Source organism: Enoplosus armatus, chromosome 9, assembly GCF_043641665.1.
Source record: "Enoplosus armatus isolate fEnoArm2 chromosome 9, fEnoArm2.hap1, whole genome shotgun sequence".
Lineage (NCBI taxonomy): Eukaryota > Metazoa > Chordata > Actinopteri > Centrarchiformes > Enoplosidae > Enoplosus > Enoplosus armatus.
The window spans coordinates 11669200-11691374 of record NC_092188.1 but is presented as its reverse complement, the minus strand read 5'-3'; the positions used below and the strand labels follow the sequence as shown (position 1 = coordinate 11691374).

Sequence of the window (22175 nt, the reverse complement as noted above, 5' to 3'; positions counted from 1 at the left end):
CACATCCTGTATGTGTGTGCAAACATGTGATGGACAGTAGTGAACAAGTTATTCCTCCATTTATTCTGAATGTTTCACTCAATCTGGCTGGTTTCCTTGGCAACAGAGGGTGGGCCTGGGCTGCTGGATGCAGTGGCACGAGCCTTCCAACCAAACAGAGCTTCCTATTGGAGAGAGGAAGAGTTCACTGTTAGTGCAATTTGAAAGGAGTTAATTCATGTCAGCGTGTTTGATTTTAGATGTGTTATAACAAGTACGGGAAAGCTTACCTGCACAGTCCCCAGAGTGATCGTCCAGCCTCCAGGTGAGTCTCCCCCCTGCGACCTCACTGCTGTGGGGGTGTGGACGCCAGCATTGAGGGCCTGGGCTGGACCCTGAGGTGCAGCTGCTTCTGGAGCTGGTGCTAAAGCTGGCGGGTTTTGTGTGGATGAAGGGAGAGCAGTCTGTGTATTTTGGGCTGGTGCTGTGGCTGCTTCCTCTTCGATGGGCGTATCTTGTGAGCCGCCCAGAACAGAGGAGGAGTTTGAGAGCGGTGGAACGGACCCAGAGACACAACTGGGCGCCGGGCTGCACTCCCCAGAGGCACTGGGGGGAGTGTGAGTGTGAGTATGTTTCTTCCTGCGGAGCGTGTCGATCCAGCTGGAGCTGTGTCTGGAGGCAAAGTTGGCCAGGGCCAGAGACGAGAGCCTCATGTTCTTCCCTGAGGTGATCAGCTCTCCAAATCCCTCCTGGTGGGCAAAGGCGTAGCCTGACCTCCTAGAACTGCCACGGGCGCCCAGACGACCCTCTGACACGCTGCCCACCCCATGCCAGACACCTCCCACGCTACGACCAACCGGCTTTCGCTTCTTCTGCCGCATCAGCTGAGTGTAGCGCACCTGGAGAAGGAACAGAGGAGAGGAAGAGGGAGATTATGACTTGATTCAGTGACATGTCGGTGTTGTTAGTTCATCACAGTCTGTATGAAAGAGAGCTTCTGAACTTGACAGATTGATATACTAGACTGTGACCAAAAAATGAAAAGCTGATGATGCAGAAATACATTCATGGTAAAATGCATTCACTTTTTAACCTTAACAGAAAAAGTGCTTTACAATTTGCCTCTCATTCACCCATTCAAACACATACTCACACACCAATGGCGGCTGGTTTATTTGGGTGCTTTACACACCAGAAGTATTTCATAACAGCACAAATATGAGGCTATTACATAAATGTAAAAGTGACAAGTTGTAGTTTTACTGGGGGTTATCTGGGTAACTTTTCGTAGGCCAGGTGGACTAGCTCCAGAAGGACTGCGACTGGCCAAGAAATAGCCCGGCACATAGCCCTCCGTAAACACACAACTTGTCGTTTTTGCACAGGTTAAACCAACATGATACAACATGTTAAGTAGTGAGCTTTAGAGGTGCTGATCAGGCTGTCAGGCTGAGGTGTTTTGCAAAACGTTTTTCAAAACATACTTTACAACTCAAACTTATCCCCAGCATAGAAACCAGTAATAGACAGTAGGTTTGACAGTAGAGAAACTATAAACAAATCAAAAAAGGAAGTTCTTCACACCACCCTGACAGTGGCTTCGGTTGGATGCCCAGCTAGCTTGAGACACACTGACAGACAAGGCCAAACACCAAGCTTATATTCATGTACTAAAAGCAACTTGTGTCATTGGGGTACACTGATTAAGTCAATATTTGCAGAGTATTTGCGGTGCATGAGGCCAGTGACGGGAAGCAAATCATCGTTTGTACGCTTGCAGTTAATCATTGGCTGAGACCAGTTCCAGACTGACCTGTCGGGAAGACGTGACACTGACGCATGTTGCAATGAAGAAGATGGACACATCAGCGTTAGAAACTTTGTGTTTGTGCGTGTTTACTCACCGTGTCTGAGAGCTGAGGTTTGAGGTCCACCTTGAGGAAGCGGAATGCCAAAACTGGAACTATGCATATTGCTGTTGCCAGTGCAATAGTTAACCACACGACTGGTTGCATTAGCGTGCTCTGGGCACTACCTGTACTCACAAACACACATTACACATACACAAACATGAGCAAATATATTTTAGGAATTTATGGCATTTCACAAACACTGTGAAAACACGGATGTTAGACATCTTTGCATAATGTTCATACTGATGGTGTGAAATGATTCATCAGTAAAAATGATGATGATTATTTGGGTTAACCAATTACTGACTTAGGCTATGTGTTTACAAAATTGTGAGTGGGCAGATCATAGAGCCCAACCAATGTATCAGCCAATATTATTGTCAGATTTTGGCTTATCACATATATGACAACAGGTAGTAGTGCATTAATGTTTTATTGGCTGCATTTATCTAACCTTATTTTTCCTGATTCAATCTTAATATACTTTTGTTATGTTTGCTTTGTATACTAGCTATTTAAAGTAATCTAATTTTGATTCAACCTTACTGTTCAAAATGACCATATTTTCTGTTTCTGTCATATTTGATAATACAGGTTTATTGACAAAATTAAATTTAAATATCCTCCCTCAGTGCAATCTATCACAATTCTTTTGACAAATTTGAGGCATCCTCAAATTAAGAAAATAAATTTTCTTATATCGGCTACAATAATTCAGTATTGGTCAGGCTATAGAGTGTGTGTGTGTGTGTGTGTGTGTGTGTGTGTGTGTTTGACAGACAAATAAAGACAACAGGGGACCGACCTACAAAGTGGAACTGATTGGGAAAGATCCTGAAGAGGGTCTGACTGTGCAGAGCAAACATGATGGTGAAGTAGGAGCCCAGAGAGCCCCACACAAACACATGGTTGATAACTGTCCAGAAGCCTGTGTCAAGAGCGATCTACATAATCACACACACGCAGAAAACAGCAGAAGTGGACAGTTAACACACAATGATGGAAAAAACAGCGGGTAAATATAGAGGTTGCCAGCCGTGAGGAAAGCTGACACCACTCTGGCCCCACTCACCTGTACGCTGACCACAATGACCAGGGCTGTTGCCGTGGTGACCGCGAAGGTCTGGTAGTCAGCGAGGGGCACTCCGGTGCTCTGAGTGGCGTCGGACAGGATGGCGCAGGGGACAAAAAACAGCACCACTGATGTGTAGATGCCCTGGGCGATGCAGATGAAGAACTCTCTCTTGTTGAAGAGGAGGTTAAGCTGTCCAGGCTCATACAGTTTAGGATACTCCAGACTCCTCTGGTCAGGAACATCCTACAATAAGAGAGGAAGTGAGGCTAAATAATATTACTAAAATAAGACAATCAGCTATGTACGACAGAAATGATCTGGAATTGTTATTTTTCATAAAATAATTACTTATGGTTTACCCAGAAAATGCTAGCTGCTGTGTGAGGCTGTACTTGCTTACTTCAGCATGCTAATATACTCAATGACAATGCTAATATGCTGATGTTTAGCAGATAGCTAACTAGCTATAACAGACCTGGTCAAATATCCCCATGGCCAGCACAGGGAGGGAGGTGTAGACAATGTTGTAGAGAGTGATGAAGTACTGATCATACACCGTCTACAAGAGAGAGGAGACGGACACACAAACACAGACAAAGTGAAAATCATGACTACAATTTCCTGAGCCCTGTTGTAATGATGTCTTCATGACCTCTACTCTCTGACCTGTGCAGAGAAGCCACAGAAGAAACCGAACCAGAAGTGCACCATGGTGAAGGCAAAGTTCTTGTAGAAGAAGTAGCAGAGGAAGCGGCACATGCGCAGGTAGGACCATCGGCCGTGCACCAGCAGGAGGCGCTGCAGGAAGCGGAACTGGGAGAAGGAGTAGTCACTGGCCAGCACGGCCTGGATCCCCTCCTGACCTGAGATACCAACTCCGATATGAGCACCTGGAGGAGTGGAGGGGAGAGAAAAGTAAGTCAAATAATGCTGGCTATAGTTGGAAAACTGCCTTTAGTGTTTATAAGCTGTAATTTATTTATTACACAATCCAGTTTCCCCCTGTTTCCAGTCTTTATGCTAAGCTAAGCTAACTGGCTGCTGACAGTAGTTTCATATTTACTGTACAGAAATGAGAGAGGTATCAATCCTCTTATCTAACTCTCGGTAAGAAAGCGAATAAGCATATAAACTTTTCCTTTAATAAGAACAACTTACTGGGATTTCCGCCTCCGGCCCGACACTTGCCTTGCTCTTTTTAGCTCGGACTAAACACTCATGGGTTTATAGCTAGCCATCATGTCTGCCGTTATAAATGTTAGTAAGTTATTAATAAAGGGTGATGGATCTACCTTTCTAATAAGCAGTCAATGCTGCGGTTACAAATTAAATTTCTCAAAGGGTAAGGGTTTCTGACATCCCAATAAGCTAACAGCAAAAATCAGTTGTTTGCAATCATGAGTTATAAGTCAGGCTTTTGACAACTGTCCGTCAAGTCTAGAGCTGTAAATGTTAATACGTGTTTAATACATGAATTTTGGACCGGATGCACTGCAACCCGTTTTCAGAAGATAAGCTGTAAAACAGTCAATTGGAACTTCCTGAAGAACTAAACAGCAGGATAAATACCAGCCAGATAATTTTTTAACAAGCTAGAAACCTAAAATGCATTCCTATTAATTGCCATTGCCAAAAGTCAATAAAACAGTAGTAAATGATCTATTATTATGCCTTATCAAAGAGAGGTACAGATAAAACAAATGCCTCAGAAAAAAAAACAACTGCTAATGTTGATGAGATTTGAAGAGCATAAATCACAGGATGTGAACCAGCTGCATTTCTGCTTTGTACTTGCATAAATTCATTTGAAGACATCATGTTCACATGACGTACATACACAGACAAACACGCAAGGTGATGCAACACTTGCAAAACACAGAATATTACACAATGGATGCACCATTTCATCAAATAGAAATATTCTGGATGTCTTGTTTATGCCGTGTTACACACAGAGATCAGCCTGACATGGTCAGCATATTTGGAAACTTTGGGATTTCCACTAGAATTTAAAAGAAGGTTCTGTGGGTTTGAACAATGTTTGTCTGCACAGCGTAATGAATGGCCAACCTGGGGGTCAGCAGGGTTTAAGAGGACACTCACTACACTGAGTGGACACTAAGAAGCCACTTCCTAACTTGATGAGGACATCACACCTACTGCAACACACATTTCCACACAGCCTTCGTCACTACGAGTAACACAATGTAGATAAACAACTTCTACAACTACACAATTTCCATTGCCTAAAGGTTGACACTGGCACCCATGTGCCTATAACTCTACTTCTCTTTTTGTCTTTCCTCTCCATCTCAACAATAATCCAGTTACACTTCCTCCTCTCCTCCATCCTCCACATAATGATCCTGCCTGCACAACTCACTTTTGATCATGCTAACGTCATTAGCTCCGTCTCCTATAGCCAGAGTGACGGCCTTCTTGTGTTTCTTGATGAGCTCCACCACCTGGGCTTTTTGCAGCGGGGTGACTCTGCAGCAGATCACTGCTTTGCACGCACATGCCGTCGACACAAACTCCGTCTCCATGTCGGCTTCTAGTGCATGGGCCTAGCAAAGAACAGGAACAGAGAGTCGTCTTAATGTTTGTCTAAAAGGGGTCAGAGTTGCAGCTGTGGAATAAACATACATTAAGAAGAACACATTTCTGGCAACTCACTATTTCCTGACAGTTGACAGACAGTTTTGTATATGTGAATGTGTACAGTATGTGAGCGTGCAGGCATGTTATTCATACCAGACTGTGACCGTTGATTACGAGGGCAAACTCTCCAGAGATGTTCTCCATGAGGTTGGAGGGAGGAGGAGGAGGAGGAAGAGGGCACTGCAGCTGTTTCCCTCCTCCTGCCATACCATCTCCATCTTGTCCTTCTCTGAACCCGTTACCCATGAAACATGCCTCTCCCCATCCCTCCATCCCCTCCTCCTTCCCTCCATCTCTGGTTCGTGACAGCTCGATCATCCTCTCCCTCGCCTTCCTGGTGAGGAAGACAAACAAACTTGACATCAAAATGGCTCGTTGATGTACGCCATAAAGATAGAAGCAAAAGACAACATGACCATGTAGAGGAAAAAATAAAATAGGAGAGATGAAAGAGGAATCGCAGAGAAGGAAAACAGACACGGCTGAGACAAGAAATCAAAGAAGAGATAGAAATAGGAGGGGAGCAAAATTGAAAAAGAGCAGGTGTATCAGGGAGGAAAGAGCACTATAAGCTCACCAAGGTAAGGTTCCAACAACTCAACTCAACACTTTTTTGCAATTCACACAAGTTACGGGAACTTTAGTATGCAATCTTCAGGCCATGCAAAGTTTTAAGAGCCGTGTATAAGGGAAATACAGTGTGTGCTCATAAACCATGCAGTATAGAAGAAGTCACAAGAGCATCAATCAACACTGTGAGAAATATCCATTTATATAAGTCACTGAGTTCATTATGGAGTGATAAAATCAAATTTTTGTGAAGAGTGTCCTGTGCAATTTCACTTGTTTCAATGAATCAAAAAACAAGGCAGGATGGTGCAGGTTGTTGCACTAGAATCAATAATGATACTATTCATCATCCTTGACAAAATCTTTGACATATGCTGGTTTTACACTTTTTTACACTACAAATGGTATGAATGAACTGACTGTAAAACTGACACTCTTTGGAGGAGGCAGTCCATTTGTAGGGACGTGCACGATACTCGTAAGTAGTTTTTGTTAATTTAACTATAGTGGCTAAATCAAAGCGTGATACAGATACAGACAGACAGACAGACTGACCTGAGCTCCTGTCGTACGCTCTGCACAGTGTGTCCACTGATGATGAACACCTCGGTCATTTCGTCTGTCAGCATCTTGCAGGAGTAACCAATATTGACAGCCGTCTCTATGTGAGAGAAAGGGAGAAGGTTACTGGAGTGCAGTTCAGCTGAACACATTGGAGATGCATGATAAAGAGATCAGGTGCCAGATTGGTGCTGAAGATCTTTATATCTTTATTCATATGGGTGAAAAGTGATACCTCCTCTTACAAAGTGACTGGCAGCACGAGATTAAAACAAACTGCAATGGTAGAACCAAGCTACAGGTACCCTCATGAAGGCTAGCAACATATACAAAGTCACTGTCATTTTGTGAGTTTTGTTATTCCCAGAATTCTTCTGGATTTCTGGTGTGTTTGCAGTAGATTTGTTGCAAACAACAGTGTTTTTAGCTCATTTCACTGTTGTATTGAAACTGGGGTGGGGTGGGGTTGCCTGCATGCTTTTTGCTGGTCTACACACTCTCGCATGCACCACTACAAACCTACGACATAATTGTGACTGGCCCGTGGGCCTTGTTGATGATAAATGTGTTCACAGTACAAACCAGTGTGTGTTGGAGAATAATCTCTTTGTTTGTTTGATTTGTTCCAAATGATGATGCTTTTTTAAACAACGGCAAGAAAAACTGAAAGTGCGTGTAAAAGTGTGAACATCTCACCCTGCTTGTCTCCGGTGAGAACCCAGATCTTAATGTTAGCCAGAGAGAGGACAGCGATGGTCTCTGGGACGCCCTCCTGCAGTTTGTCCTCTATAGCTGTGGCACCCAGAAGCTTGACACACAGGCAGACAGACAGAAACACACACACAACTTCAAATTCATCATAATTGCAGGAAATTTAAGGAGGATGTAAAAGCTATTTCTATGTTATGACTTGAAATGGCTTATCACCAATTCCACTCATTAAATCAACCATCAATTAAACAACATCTGCACTGAGAGGCTCGACAGTGCTGTTTAATAAAAGAGTGGAATTTCCCCTCACCAAATGCAGTCTGGACGATAGGTCCAACTAAACCTAAGTTCCCATTTTCATAGAGATATTTTTATTCGATTTGCGGAAGGCACTCCGCATAAATTGTGTGAGAAATGGTTTAACGTTCCAGTCAAAGAAAATGACACTGAAAGCACAACCGTTACATACAAACCACACACACACATCTCAGACCATTAGTCACTAACCATCATGTCTTGCTCTATCTCCTCATAAGCGGCTGCCAGCCGGTCCTCTCTGCAGTTGGCGGCCTTGTCGGCAGAGCGGTGGCTCTCTGACCACGCCTCCCACTCGTCCTCTGACAGGTCCCTGTAGGCCAGTGCCAGCGTCCGCAAACCATCTGCTGCATACTCCTAGAGCCAAATATATATATATATATATATATATATCTATCACTGGGTCTGAATTTAGGCCCAAAAAATGTCAGTGTCGGCCTCATGTCAAGGTGATAAACTGAGCTGGTCAGGGAAGAGTCGATGCTGAGTAAACAGCTGTTTTCAAGTTTGGAGACACTAGATGGCAGCACTGCTCCATCCATCCTTCCATCCATCCATCCGTCCATCTAAGAGTTAATGAGCTTGTGTGTGTTTACTCACATTGAGGTGGTCTGAGGTGACATTCATCAGTTCCTGGTTACAGGGGTGGAGCCTCTCCAGCAGCACAGTGTCAGCACCTTTACAGTACAGACGAATCCTGCCCTCTGGGTTACGCACTGAAAATGAAAAACAGAGTGTAATGAAGACAATCTATACAATTCTTCCATCACCTTCAAATAACAAGACTCCGCTTTCCCAGCTTCAACAAATTCCATTCCCACATACAGTGGATCTGTCCGTCTGAATATCGTTTGGCACTGATGTACCAGTGTGTTGCTCGGTGCCTCGTGGACTCGCTGCTCGGTTACTAGATCCAAGCTGTTGCCAAGGCGAGAGTGATTTATGACCAGTGATTTCTGGGCCGTTTCCCAGCACCTTACAAGAAGACCAATCACAGGAACACACAGTGAAAAATCTCACCATGATATAAAATGTAAACATGACTAATAGCCTTTCTCCTGTCAGTTTGCAGGAGCGTGGATCATGATTTAAATGCATATTTGTGATTTAAACATAAAAACCTCAGTTTATCAGATGGGTCCACTGCAATGAAGCCTGCTACAAGCACAGAAAACTTGTTCTTGTTGTGTTAATGGTATCCAAAGTACAAAAGATGAGCGTAAATAGTCCAAGATCCCAGATCAGTTTGAACTGGTTGTCACCTGAATTTGATGTCCCTGGACACCCACACTCACATTGTGTTTTCTGCTGCAACAAGATGCCCATCACTGTAGCCTATAATAAGGTTGCCTTATACAGTAAAAATTATCCAGAGTTGTTTCCTTTGATGTAAATTGTAAAATGATGAGCCCTGCACACCTATAACAGACATCCTCTTGCGTATGTTGTTGAAGTCCAGTATGGCGAGCAGAGTGTAGGTGGCAGGTCGTCCCATCTCTGTGGTGGTTATCGTCCCAGGTGTTCGGGAGCGAAACACAAAGCCGAAGTTTCGAGCTGCTGTCACTAGAGCGCCCTCGTCTGGAGACTGAGCCTTATAAACCAGCTCTCCTGGTTAGACAGACAAAATGATAACGAGTAATGGTCAATATATAACGGACAGATGAGATGGTGTGCTGATGCCAATGTTCGCTGACATTCAACCTCCCAGATTCCCCTTCCCTCGCTCACCCTCGCTCTTCTCCTCACTCATGACGGTGTGACAGAGGGAGAGCAGGCGGAAAAACTCGTGAGTGTGTGAGTCTCCCACTTTCACTGATTCCAGCAGGGTGTCGTCATAGAAACAGAAGTCCGGGTCTGCCAAGGGGTTGAAGGGAGTGAAGTCCAATCTCTGAAGATGAAAGGAGAGTCAGGACCTCCATAAACTAGGGAGTGCATATGTGTGAATGTGTATTTCAGTAAAAAAAAAAAAAAAATTGGCTAGTTACCTTTGGCTGAGGTCCCAATGGGTCTGTTACTTCACCTGTAATACAAACAGAAGCGTGAGGTTGTGTATTTTTGTATATGTGTGTGTATGCATGGTGATTTAGCACAAGTTTACACTCAGTGGCCACTTCTCCCTCTTTAACAGCTGTTCAACGTAATGCATCCTGATACAACTGTTCTGCTGTAAAGCCTATTCTTATGGTGCGTATAATGTTCAGTGTGTGTGTGTGTGTGTGTGTGTGTGTGTGTGCACTTACCGTAAGTCTGTCCATTGATGGAGCACTTATTGAAGCTCATGATGTTCTGAGTGAGAGTTCCAGTCTTGTCACTGAAGATGTATTCGACCTAAAGCAAACAATTTAAATGGTAACACTAAATCTAAAATTACACAAAGTCATTAATGTAAAATGATTGTGCATCTAAAAGAAAGATTAAAGCTATGTTTTAAAGACATTGTTGTATTTGGAAAATAAAAATAAAGAACTTAAACTGGACCAAAACTATGTTCTCTACTAAAAAAACTAAAAAGTGCTTGACTGATATGCTTAAGCTGAGTTTTTGACTGCATATACTGAACACATTACAGCCCAAGAGAGTGACGTATTCTTCAGACCAATCTGTGAAGCCTCCTCGTCCCTGAATTTAGATTCCTTTTAGTCTGCAGGTGCATTTCATTTGTGCAGTAAGACACAAGTGGCTTCATTCAGTTACTGCAGAATGTATTGAAAAATGAATGGAAATGCATTTTTAAAAGAATTTAAGATGAATTAACTGAGCATCAGAAAAGCAACAGAAACTAGGCTGGATGTAGGATGGATGGACTGGCAGAATGGACAATCAATAAACGTGCTTTATGGGCACAACAAGTGTGAATGCCCACCTGGCCCAGCTCCTCGTTCAGAGTGGTGGTCCTGGCCTCAGCTGCTGTGTTGCACTGTGAGCAGAACATCTGCTGGTCCCAGTTAATGAAGTAGCTGTGACCCAGCCTGATCACCTCCACACTGATACACAGACAGGTGAGAGAGGGACATGGTCACAACAACAGAAGAGTAAAAGTCATCTAACTAATCTAGTGCCAATTTAGGTTCTCTAACACAACACCTTGACAACGGAGACAGCGGACAACAACATTTTCATCAGTCAGGTCTTTAGGTTAGCCTGTAGTGGCACATGTGTAACACACCCATGAGCTACAAGTCTACTAGATCAGGGGGGCAGGGACTACAGTGGTGTTTTGGAAATGGGGGAGCAGGCTTCATCTGCTGCTCTCTTACCTGAGAGGGAATCTCTGCAGAGAACATATACAAACTGTGCCAAACAAAGCTTAATGTCTAATACATTTAGGAAATATAGGCAACAGTCTAATACACTTTTTAGGCCCCCGTCACACCTGACATTTAAGTCCCCCTCCACTCCCAAATGTGCTTATTGTTTCTTCACTTGGAACCTTCACTGTGCAGAGCGACGTAAGCGCACTAGAAGAAAGTTCTGTGCTCACCTAAAATCTCAGTTTAAGATGTGCACATACAAGCAGGATGTTTTGACATCCTCGCCAGTCTGGAAGCATATCATAGTCCCCATACGCAACTAACGCAAGTGAGATGTGGAAACATGAAACCTCCAGTGCACAAACACTGATAATGAGACCTCTTACATCCAGCAGTTTAACTTTAAAATTAAGAATAGTAATATGTTTAATAAGGGAGAAGCAGAAGTAGATATAAATGTAACATTCATTTATATTTTATATCTATAAGTGAAGGTAACGTTCACTTCGTGTCCAGGTTGTATCTAGATATAAGGCTGTACAATATATACTTATGCTTTTTTTTAAAAGACAAATGCGTAACTTGTATTTATTGTCTGTATTGTATGGATTATGGACAATCTGCTCACCTAATGCCAAGTGTACATGGTGTCACAATAATGTGGTGCAAAGTTGGTGTAAATAACTGTCTGCTTTGCACAGTAGGTCTATTAGTCTTGGACTTGTCCTCACCTGACATACAGAGAAATAGGCACCACGGTGTTGAGAATGATGACGTAGGACCAGAAGGAGAGGAAGGCCGAGAACAGGAAGTTATCTACAGGAGGGTCCCAGGGCAGATAGCTCTGAAACAGGGAGCCCACCTCTCTCTCCCACACTGCATTACCCACAGCCAGGATCACACACATACACACCAGGAAGCCAAAGATCTGACACAAACACACAGATGGAGAGAAAGTAAATGTACAATCAGATATCTTACATTTGGATCTCTGGTCAGTTGAGCCCAAATTGGGATAGAATACATTATTGGAGGAGATATATGAAACTAGATTCAAGCCACTGAGATCAAGTCCTGAAATAGTTATTGTGTGAGCCATGAAAGTGAGAGGTTTTGGGTGTCCTACCCAGAGGACCAGAGTGTTCATCAGACGATCGATGCTCGTACGCTTAAACTTGGTGCGACCGCAGTTCTGCATTAGCTTGGTGTCTGGGCCTGGGACAAAAACAGGGAAAATTAGACCCATTACACACATCACATCACATACATATATCTTCACACACAAGTATACACAGACCTGCGAAGATGACCAGGCCGTAGCAGGCCTCCGTGTTGCGGAGGACGCATCCTCGTAGCAGCATGTTCTGGTTGGTCAGGGTGTATTTCTTGTCTCTCCAGTACAGAGTCCCACAGAAACGGTCCAGCTTGTTGTTGGGGGGCTCACACACCACCTCACCTTCACACGCAAGGGCAAAGCACATACAAATCTAAATCAGATGTTATATCATAGATGTCCACCAAATCCAATTACAGTATTATGTTCTTTTCCCTAGCTGTATGACATTGTGTTGAATTAATCATCCCCATGATATCATGCTGTTGTCCCTCACATAAGGCCGAAACACACACCTTTTGTAAGTTGATATGAGGCAAAGTGTGGGTTGATTTGCTGCACTAATGTATTTTCCAGAGCAGGTGAGGAGTGTGTGTGTGTGTGTGTGGGTGCGCTGTGCTGACACGAAAGTCTTTCGTTGTGTGTACTAGTGGGCGGGTGATGATAGGCTGTCATTCAGTGCTGGCAGAGGAGAAAGTGTGTGTGTGCATGTTTTGTGAGTCTTTTCTTTCTTCATGTGCAAGGGTGTGAAAGTGGATAACGTTTGTGTTATGTCAAGTGCAGACTGAAGACTGTTGACCTTTATATTATCAAGAAAGGAAGATGAACCAAACCAGGAATCGAGAGAAGAAGATGAGTTTTCTCAAATCTCACCGTTGAACAAAGCCAAGTTGTTCGGGTCTCCAAGTTCAGATGTCACCGAGACAGACTGACGCACCTTCATATTGGTCTCTCTGCAAGATAATATAATACACAGCAATTTAGATGTAGTGTCCTGTTGCTTCTACAGATTGTGGGTTAGGGTTAGTCGATGGTAAGGTGTGTTTTCTGACCCGTCCAGCTCGGCTGTCTCGATGTAACAGAGCCCATGAGGTTCACTGCTGGACAGCAAGAGCAAGTCAGCCTGAAAATAGATACATTAGCTGAGGTTAGCATCCAGTGCACAGCACAGACGGCACAGAAGCAGAATCTGTGTGCCCAGATGGCACAGTGATGATAAAAATGAGTATTTTCATCTGCAAACAAGTTAGTAATTAACAACAGTAGCTAGCGTCCCCTAATAAGACACATACTATACTGAAATCCATTTAGCATTATAGCACTTGGTCTACAAAACAGTATAAATGCACATATAAAATGACTAGAGAGTCAAGAGCCCTGCAAGACTACTGATCACTGTGTGCGTGTGTGTGTGTTTGTGCATGAGTGGTGATGTGCATCACTGTGTTGGACACACACTTACTGCCACAAACTGGTTGTTTTCCAGTTTAATGATATCACCCACTCGAACATTCATCCACTTTTCATGCTGTAGCCTGAAACAGCAAAAAGTAAAGAGAGATAAGAGTTACAGAAGCTAAGAAATTGTTATATACAAGACTGATAAAACTTGAATAATGAATTTTATAATTAGCAGACTTAGTTTAGGAAGCAACAGCCCTGGTGAGTGCAGTTGCAATGACAAGACAGGAGACTCACGAGCCACGGATGAGGACCTGAGACTGACGATTGTTCACTTGGTTGTCACTCTTGTGACGAAACTGGAGGAGACAAAGATCACTGTGAGCATTTCAGGAGTCGAGCTCAACATATTCACGAGGCCACTTGTTAGCGTGCTACATTCAAAGCTAGAAATAATCCAATAATAATCACTGTAATGTTATTCTGCCACGAGCAAGATTGCAAGAGTATGTGGTGCATGAAAAAACCTGCTCACATAGTCGTCTGTGGCATCCTTTACTGCAGTGATGCTCAGCACCAGAGCTAAAGGCACGATGGTGGTGAACCAGGAGAGGGAGGAGATCTGAGGTATTAACTGCACAGAGACAGAGAGAAGGTTGATTTGCACATTAGTTTGAATCAAAGACAGCTACATCTGACCTTATCTACACAGCAGACTGCTGAGCTCCTTAAGAGTGCACCTCACTGCACCATACTGTGTGTTCAGGTCATAGACTGTTCCAAGTGGGCAGGTAAACAGCACTGAATTTACAATGCACAAACACATTTGTTTGGATGCTTCTTTTAACTAAGCATTTGTTCACTGATAGATGAACTTCTTGACTACCATGTCATTTTATGTTTTCACCAAGCTTTGAAAAGGGTTTGATATTAAAGGCTGCACAACTTTCAGAGTAAAAAATAACAAGACTCGAATCAGCAGCCATGCTAGTAACATGCTCACAATGACAACGCTGACATGCTGATGTTTACATGTTTACCATCTTAGCTTATTAGCGAAGTACAGCTGAGGCTGATGGAAATTAGACATTTTGACCTACTGGTGGAGCTAGAGGAAGAGGATCACCAAAGTTTGTACAATTTCATGGTAATGCATCCAACATTTTTGGGACATTTCAGTCTGTACCAAAGTGGTGGACCGACATTGCCAACCCTATACTGCTGGCAACTTTTTGCAACTTGTGTCTGTGAACAGTGTTTATGAGAAATTGTTTGGTTGAATGTGTTTTATCCCATATTTCCTCTCAGGTCAATCAACTGCAGCAAGCTGTAAAGTTATCCTCACTCATTTTTTTAGGTCTTTTATAAACAACCTCTCACACACTGATTTTAGAGCAATTAATTGGATTTTGAATGTGTTTCCTATGGCCATGTAAAAGTTTTACCTTCCCTGTAATAATGATTTATTATCACCTATTAAATTCATTTAATTTATATATCTCAAGCTAACTGTCTCTTTCTGACACATCTTGGTCCTTCAGAGATGTAAACCAGTAACTCTTCAGCCTTTGACACTCCAGCTGCACCCACACACAAAGACTCTCTCTCTCTCTCCCTGCCATGCTTTCATCCCTCTTTTCCATCCTCTCCTCACCTGCAGTATGAGCAGGAAAAGGAAGTAGGTGTTGGCTACTTCCTGGAACTGCTCAAACAAGTTGACGGGCAGAAAGGTGATGATGTTGTACTTGGATGTCATAATGCAGTTACTCTGGATGAGGAGGAGGGAAAAAAACAGAAAATCATATGGACTCTCACAATACATCAGTTGAATTGTTTAAAATGTCCTCTCATCCTTTATCCATATTTTGGAACATGCACAGGAGACCACTCTCTTACCGCATACTGAAACTTTTCGTTGTACTCTCTGTCATTGGCTCTGACCCTTCTCTCCTCCTCTGCAGAAACAACAAGACACAAAATGAGTCACAACAAAGATATACAGAAAGCGCCCAAACCGCTGCATCTCTGTGTGTCAAAGTGCATAAAAGTGTAATCCCTAAAGAATGTCAATATCTTTACAGTGAAGGAGACAGACAGCAGGGGGGAAGTCCACGATGTTTGTGCATTTATTTACTAAAGAGTGTCTGTTGGAGGTTGTTTGAGTATTATCAACAGAGACAGAGTGTCAGATAGACTCATTCTGTCTCACACACACACACACACACACACACACACACACACACACACACACACACACACACAAAGGGACTAATAAGTAGACTAATTACCTCAGATCTTTAATTGGCTTCTGCATTTGTCTTTTAATGACCGGATGTGCAATCTGGGCCAGATACGCAACACGTAACCATTGGATGAGTGTGTGTACATCTGTATGAGTCAACAGGAGTCTGGGAGCCATTACAGGATGAAGCATTATATCAAATACAACTATGTAGAGACGTAAATCTATGGAGAGTACAAGTAAAACTGTGAAACGTCTTCTTCTCAAGCTTTCGTGCCCCTCCCCTCCTGACCCTACTCTTTATACTCTTGCTGTTTTTAGGTTTCTGTTTATGCTGATGCAAAGTAGTTCGGGAGTTCCCCTCCTCCTCCACTGGGCCTGTCTCCTCTAATATTGATGAGACTGCTTTTTAAATGACAGGCCTGCTTTGCACAGGGCTGTACACACATGCACACACACACACACACACACACAAACACAAATATAAGATTCAGGGCAAAAAGCATACGCACGGAGGTACTGCAGCTCTGAAACCACAAAGTCCTCAACACACTTCTAAATGATGGCTGAGAGGCAATGAGGCTCCACAGGAACGGACATCAAACAACAGAGGCCATTGCCCCATAATCACATGCACACACATAAACAAAGACCTGTGGTTTCCGGTGTTTCTGCAGCACTGTGAAGCCCTGTCTCACTCTGTACAGCTCAAAACTTACAGTACATCTTTGTCTCTGCTGTATTCAGCTTCACCAAACAAACACCGGCCACTTAAAAGAAATCCCATAAGAGCTCCCTTCTGTTGTCGGGTTATCAGGCTATAAAACAGACCAGCTGGGCTGATGTCACAGTGGATTTAGTCAAGTTAGAAAATACTAATTATTTGCCATCTCTGCTTTTGTTTTTTAAGTTTTATTTTAAGCTGCTCGCAGAAACCTAAGGAGAGTTACAAATATGACTGAATAAGTGGACAATATCCTCCATCACAGTGTTTCTTATTTTATATTGCGATATCAATATATACTGTATTTGATATATGTATATATATATATTCAATATACCTATTCAAGAGTGTCTTAGGACATCACTGGACTCCTATCTACTGTGTATGTAAAGTTAATTTAAGTGCGGACATGTTACAGCTGTTAGACTGAGCATACATAAAACTGCACCATATAAGAATCCAGCTCTGGGCTGATGGTATTTGATATGTCCTCTCTTCTAAAATCTGGTTTAGTAACAATATCAGGTTTGTCTGATCGTGTAGGTGCACATCCTCAATAACATCTATTCTGTTGAAACTCTTCCAATCCTGCCCCCCCCCTCCCTTTCCTTTTCCCTCTGGCACGTCTCCTGTCTACCTGAAGGTCGTCACGTTGCTTTCTGGGGCAAGTGTTCACCGGAGAGATGTGTCTGACAGGCAGTGCCAAGGTTGCATTAACCCTCCATGAAGAGGGCAAGATGCTTGTGCCACGTAAGCACAGAGGCACGGAGGCTTCCCAGCGCCTGATGTCAGGACCAGTCTGTCCTGTGCAAGCTGACCAACACAACCTGAATGCATGAGCATCTTTATCAAACCGCCCATTAAGTGTTTAACGTCTCTGACAGCTTCAAGGGCATTAAAAGCCCTGACGCAGACTAGATGCTACACAGCAAGTCTGTATAAATCCATAAAGCTCCATTACTGAAACTTTCAGTTGCAGGCGCACTCTGCTGCGAGCATAAGGTTTCCATAAACAACTGAGACATAAATATTGATTCAAACTAAAATACTTAATATCATACTATCTTACACAGAATAACTGTAGCCTAATCCAAAAGCACTCATTTTCTTTCATCCACCCCTCGTGTCTCTTTAACACTCTCCCCCCACCCCCCCATGGCTGGACATGTGAGGGCATGTGCCACAGCTCAGACTCCCCTTATGAAGTCATATCAATGATGACCAAAGAGCGCAGTCAGTCTGAGCTATGGGAAGTGCTATTGTCCTTGCCATGACTGAACCTAAGTGAGGATCAGACTCTGTGCAGAAGTGATCATCACTCACTGCGGCTGATTTAATTAGATGAAAATGGGATAGTGGAATCGTCTGCAGTCGTGCGCACACACACACACACACACACACACACACACACACACACACACAGAGTGATCTAATTTGTTGGAAAACGATGCGAGTGACACAGTGACAGACTGATGAGCTGGAGGTCAAATGAAGGTGCACATCCAGTGTGATTTGTGATAGTTTAGCTAAAGAATACGGATAGAGACGAGGCAGTGCAGTGACAGCGGAGGCTGGCGCCGGGAAGATTGATCAGTGTCTCTGGCAGCAGAGACAAGTACATCATCCTACTTACTTACAGAAAATTCAGAAAACTCAGTTTTGTTTACACATGCACATCCCACTTGTGTAAAAACAGATTGGACAAACATCAGTTGAAATTGAGCAAGGTCTCTGACAGGTTATCTCCCAATACTGGGACATAGGACAGACTGAAAAACAACTGGGTGACAGTGAAAAAGTGCAGACTTTACAGTAACTACTGAAGTATGAAGAATGACAGTTATTGTTATTTCCCTGTTGTTAAATCTGCTGTTTGGCAGTTGATATCGCAGGCTGATTTCTAATTAACAGAATGAGAAAGTTGAGTGATTACAGGACCAGCAGACACAACGTGGTATTGTGCAAAAAAGCCAATTAGGTATTTTACGTGGACATGTAATATGATGAGGTGAACAGTGTATACGCCCCCCCCCCCCCCGCCCCCCCCCACACACACACACAGTCAAGTGTATAATTGGGTGTGAGATGAAAAAGCAACTTGGACTCAGTTGGGATGAGGATGAGGAATGACGTTTATTTGAAAAACAGTGAGATGCAGTTTGCACAACTAACAACCTCCTGATGATGATGATGATGATGATGACGATGATGACTACAAAGACTCAAATGAAACCGCAGCCTTAATGGTCACACACACTCGTACCTGTCCGTCTCTTTTTCGATTTGGCTCCATTTAGTCCTTTCTGTTTCTTTCTTTGCAGGGGGAGGACGACTGGAAACCATTTCTCCGGGATGTCTTTCAGCACTGTCATCTTGTCGTTTCTAACAGTCGCCGTCTGAATTCTCTTTAGATGTGTGCGCTGTTTCAATGACAGATGACCGCCGCATCTCGGCAAGGACGCGGGACTGAAACTCCGGTCCCCAACTTCAGTGAAGTTGGTTTAACCGCGCACCGTCCCATCCCTGCCTCTCTGTTGCTGCCTCTCTCGCCTCACCGAACACACACACACACACACCCACACCCACACACACTTGTGTCCATCCCTTGCTCTATTTTCTCTCCCTCCTGCCGCAGAAACACTGAGGTCATGTTTTCCAATAAGGTTAGTCAGCAATTTCACGGTTAATCTGTCGCTGGACAAAACGCTCCGATTGTTTATGATTTATGTTTACTATAAATATTAAATATGTAGATTGCATACTCATTTATACACATCCTAAACGTAAACCAGAAGTGTTTTTTTATCAATTCTGCAAGACAGCCCCATCAATCAACTGACGCACCCATGTGCAAAGTCAGCTTTTCATCTCATCCACAACATAAACACTGCCGGCTGTAGGCATTACGTAACCACATGGGCTCTTGGTTTGATGGGCGTTCCCATGGCAACAGCCTCTGCAGCGATCCCAAAGCTGAGGGAGTCGCTGGATGAGGAAACTGGGCGCCATTTCGGGTCGACGAAGCATGAGCTGGTCGGCGCACAGCTGTGGCGTTTAGAGCCTAAGTGGCTCGTGCAGCAGTCCAGTTTCCTGCGCGTTTTGAAAGGAGAAGGTGCACTGCAGTGGGCGGGGCCAGGCAGGTGCCCTGAGCACGTGCTGTTCGGCAAGCCTCGTGCCGATACATTTAAGATTGCCGACCACACGCCTCCACACACACACATCCCTTCTGCATTCCCTGGTCTCGTATCGGGCACACACACAATATAAGAAGATAAAACTAACAAAAGGAACTGCAGCTCCACCACTACACGCACACATATAGTTGAAAATATACAGCATGTGATTTCTCCAGAATAAATCATTATATCTAATTAATGTTGAGGCATACATTTAAGAGTCAGAGCTGTAATTGGGCAGCTTAAGGTAATTACCGTACAGTTAGAGTAATGAAAGTGACTCTTCCTGTATTTATTTAGACAGAGAAGATCAATAAGGATATACTAGGCAGCGGCCACAGAGGGAAGGGTGAGAGTGGAAGGCATGCATTATCACAAAGTTTCATCCTCAGGGACAAAAAACAACGCCATTTCACACTGAAACTACATGCTGTGTATCAGCCCAACAGAGTCAAGTTCGCACGCCTTCAAAATGCAAATAATGATGGCAGCGTATAAAAGACCAGCTTTACAATTAAACTTCACATTTATTTACATGTCAAAATGCAAATTGTGGGGCCCCGTCCTACGATGAATGCTTGATGCTAAGATCGCTGAGGCTCTGCCCTCTAACCCTGCATGGGCACCTTAAGTAAAGTGCTATCACCGATCCACTGTGGCCCCCTTTGCACTTGGCAATAATATGCATCTTGTATCAAGACTGAATGTGGATACGTAAAGTTCACACTCCAAAAACATATACCTATTTCTATAGTGTTTACAGTTTGAATGAACCATGAGAGGCAGGTGAGGCATTTGAAACATGGTGGCAGATAATTCTGTTAAAAAAACAGTTGGATTATCAGCAGGGAAGACGGCTGCTTCAGTCTTTTCAGCCATCACCAGAGATGACACTGTTTGTCTGGACATCTAGCAATGTACTGTATATATATAATAGCCTGTATAGTAAGTATAGTAGAGAAAGTAATTTATTGTAAGTGTTCCTGCCAACATATTGTTACTGTATGTGAATTAAATACATGATTGTGCTCAACGTGCTCTTAAATGATCCCTGAACACCTCAAGACTTGGTTTGGACAATCTCCATATATTCTGTGTGCATTTATACCTGTATGTCAATGTGTTATGTGCTATCTGATTACAAACGTGTTAACACCAGGTAAAAGTTTAACTCTCTGAAGGGCCTTGTGAGCTTTCTCCGCCAAAGAGATGCTCCAACTCCCTCATTACATGAAGGCACAAGTGATTAGTGTGTTTAATGTCAGGCACTGACCTGGAGGAGGCCTCTTTCTGAACATCTCCACTCTGCCGGCGTCCCTCTGCTATGGCCCATGGGATTGTCTGCAGAGGGAAAGAAGAGGAGGTGAAGGACACAGAAGAGAAGCAGCACTTAATTGTGTTGAGAGGCGCTGAGGAGAGAGGAAATGAGGAGGACACAGAGGAGAGAAGAAGGTTGAAGTAGTTATAGAAGAGGAGGTGAGGTGAGAACCATAATAAACAGATATTTTCTTCTGATATGAAGTGTGAAATTCTGAGAAAGTGCTCACATTTTTAAAATCAAACAGTGAGCACCTCTGTATTGAAGTGATGTACTTACTGTTGTCTTTTCTTTTGTTTCAGGGTGTGAAAAACATTTATTTGCCTCCCAGAGAGAAAGTGCAAATCAATCAGGCATTACAACCGTTACACAACAGGACACACACACCAGGCCATCTCTGGTCTGTTAGAGCCATAATGAGGAAATGACATTCAGCAGAGAGCTGCATCTGTCTCTGTGGCACACAGTGTCTGGGGACTGGTGGCTCGGGCCAGACCTCCGACAGTGGATTAGAAAGAGTAATGGAGTGGTATTTTTCCTCTTCTCTCTTCTCCTCACTTTCCCCTCTTGTCTCCTCTCTTTCCATTTATGCTGACCTGTTAATATTACACACCTCGCTGCTTTCACTCGCTGTGTTTTATCTCGGCTAAGTGACGGTGAGGCAGAGAGATGAGAGATGAGGTTGCAGAGGTGAGGCGTTATACGTCTTTGTAGTGCATACTAGAAGGTACAAACAGTATGGCAGACGGGGGCTTGAGGCAGCGAGCCTCCAATCAATACTCCTGAGAAAGAGCAGCTCTGCCTCTGTCCATGTGAGTCGGGCCGATCAGCTTTCAGCTACAGTTTCCAGCATCGTCTCTTGCCCTGCCATACACTCTTCTCTATTATTGCATGCTCTCTACACTGTAACCACCTCTTTATCAATCTAATATAGACTGCAGGATGAGAATGAGAGTTTTTTGCCATGTTCTCTCACCTCTCACCTGTGTTCAAGCTTTCAGTTGTCACATCCCTCCCTCTCTCTCACTCTCCATCTGTGGCTGGCGCCTTGTATAACCCTGTAGACCCACAGTGCCCTGATGAAATAAAGCATGGCAGCCCGGGGAGTGAGGAACACCAGGGGCACACTGAATATCTGAGCACCGTTCTCGGCCTCTGGGCAGA

General features: G+C 43.6%; 1 protein-coding gene across 1 annotated transcript; it reads right to left on the bottom strand.

Annotated features, from left to right (window-relative positions):
• Positions 1–74: 74 nt before the first annotated feature.
• atp8b2 (ATPase phospholipid transporting 8B2) lies at positions 75–18889 on the bottom strand. Its single transcript, XM_070912527.1, has 29 exons — positions 18781–18889; positions 15448–15506; positions 15206–15319; positions 14087–14185; positions 13849–13910; positions 13613–13685; positions 13203–13273; positions 13024–13103; positions 12334–12492; positions 12163–12251; positions 11768–11964; positions 10649–10769; positions 10026–10113; positions 9771–9805; positions 9514–9673; positions 9205–9393; positions 8386–8501; positions 7978–8142; positions 7456–7567; positions 6754–6859; positions 5722–5962; positions 5351–5534; positions 3634–3857; positions 3443–3526; positions 2965–3210; positions 2698–2836; positions 1884–2014; positions 270–878; positions 75–164 (listed from the first exon to the last, which is right to left on the bottom strand). Exons 1-29 carry the CDS (start codon positions 18887–18889, stop codon positions 75–77), a joined length of 4152 nt encoding a protein of 1383 aa, XP_070768628.1.
• Positions 18890–22175: the final 3286 nt, after the last annotated feature.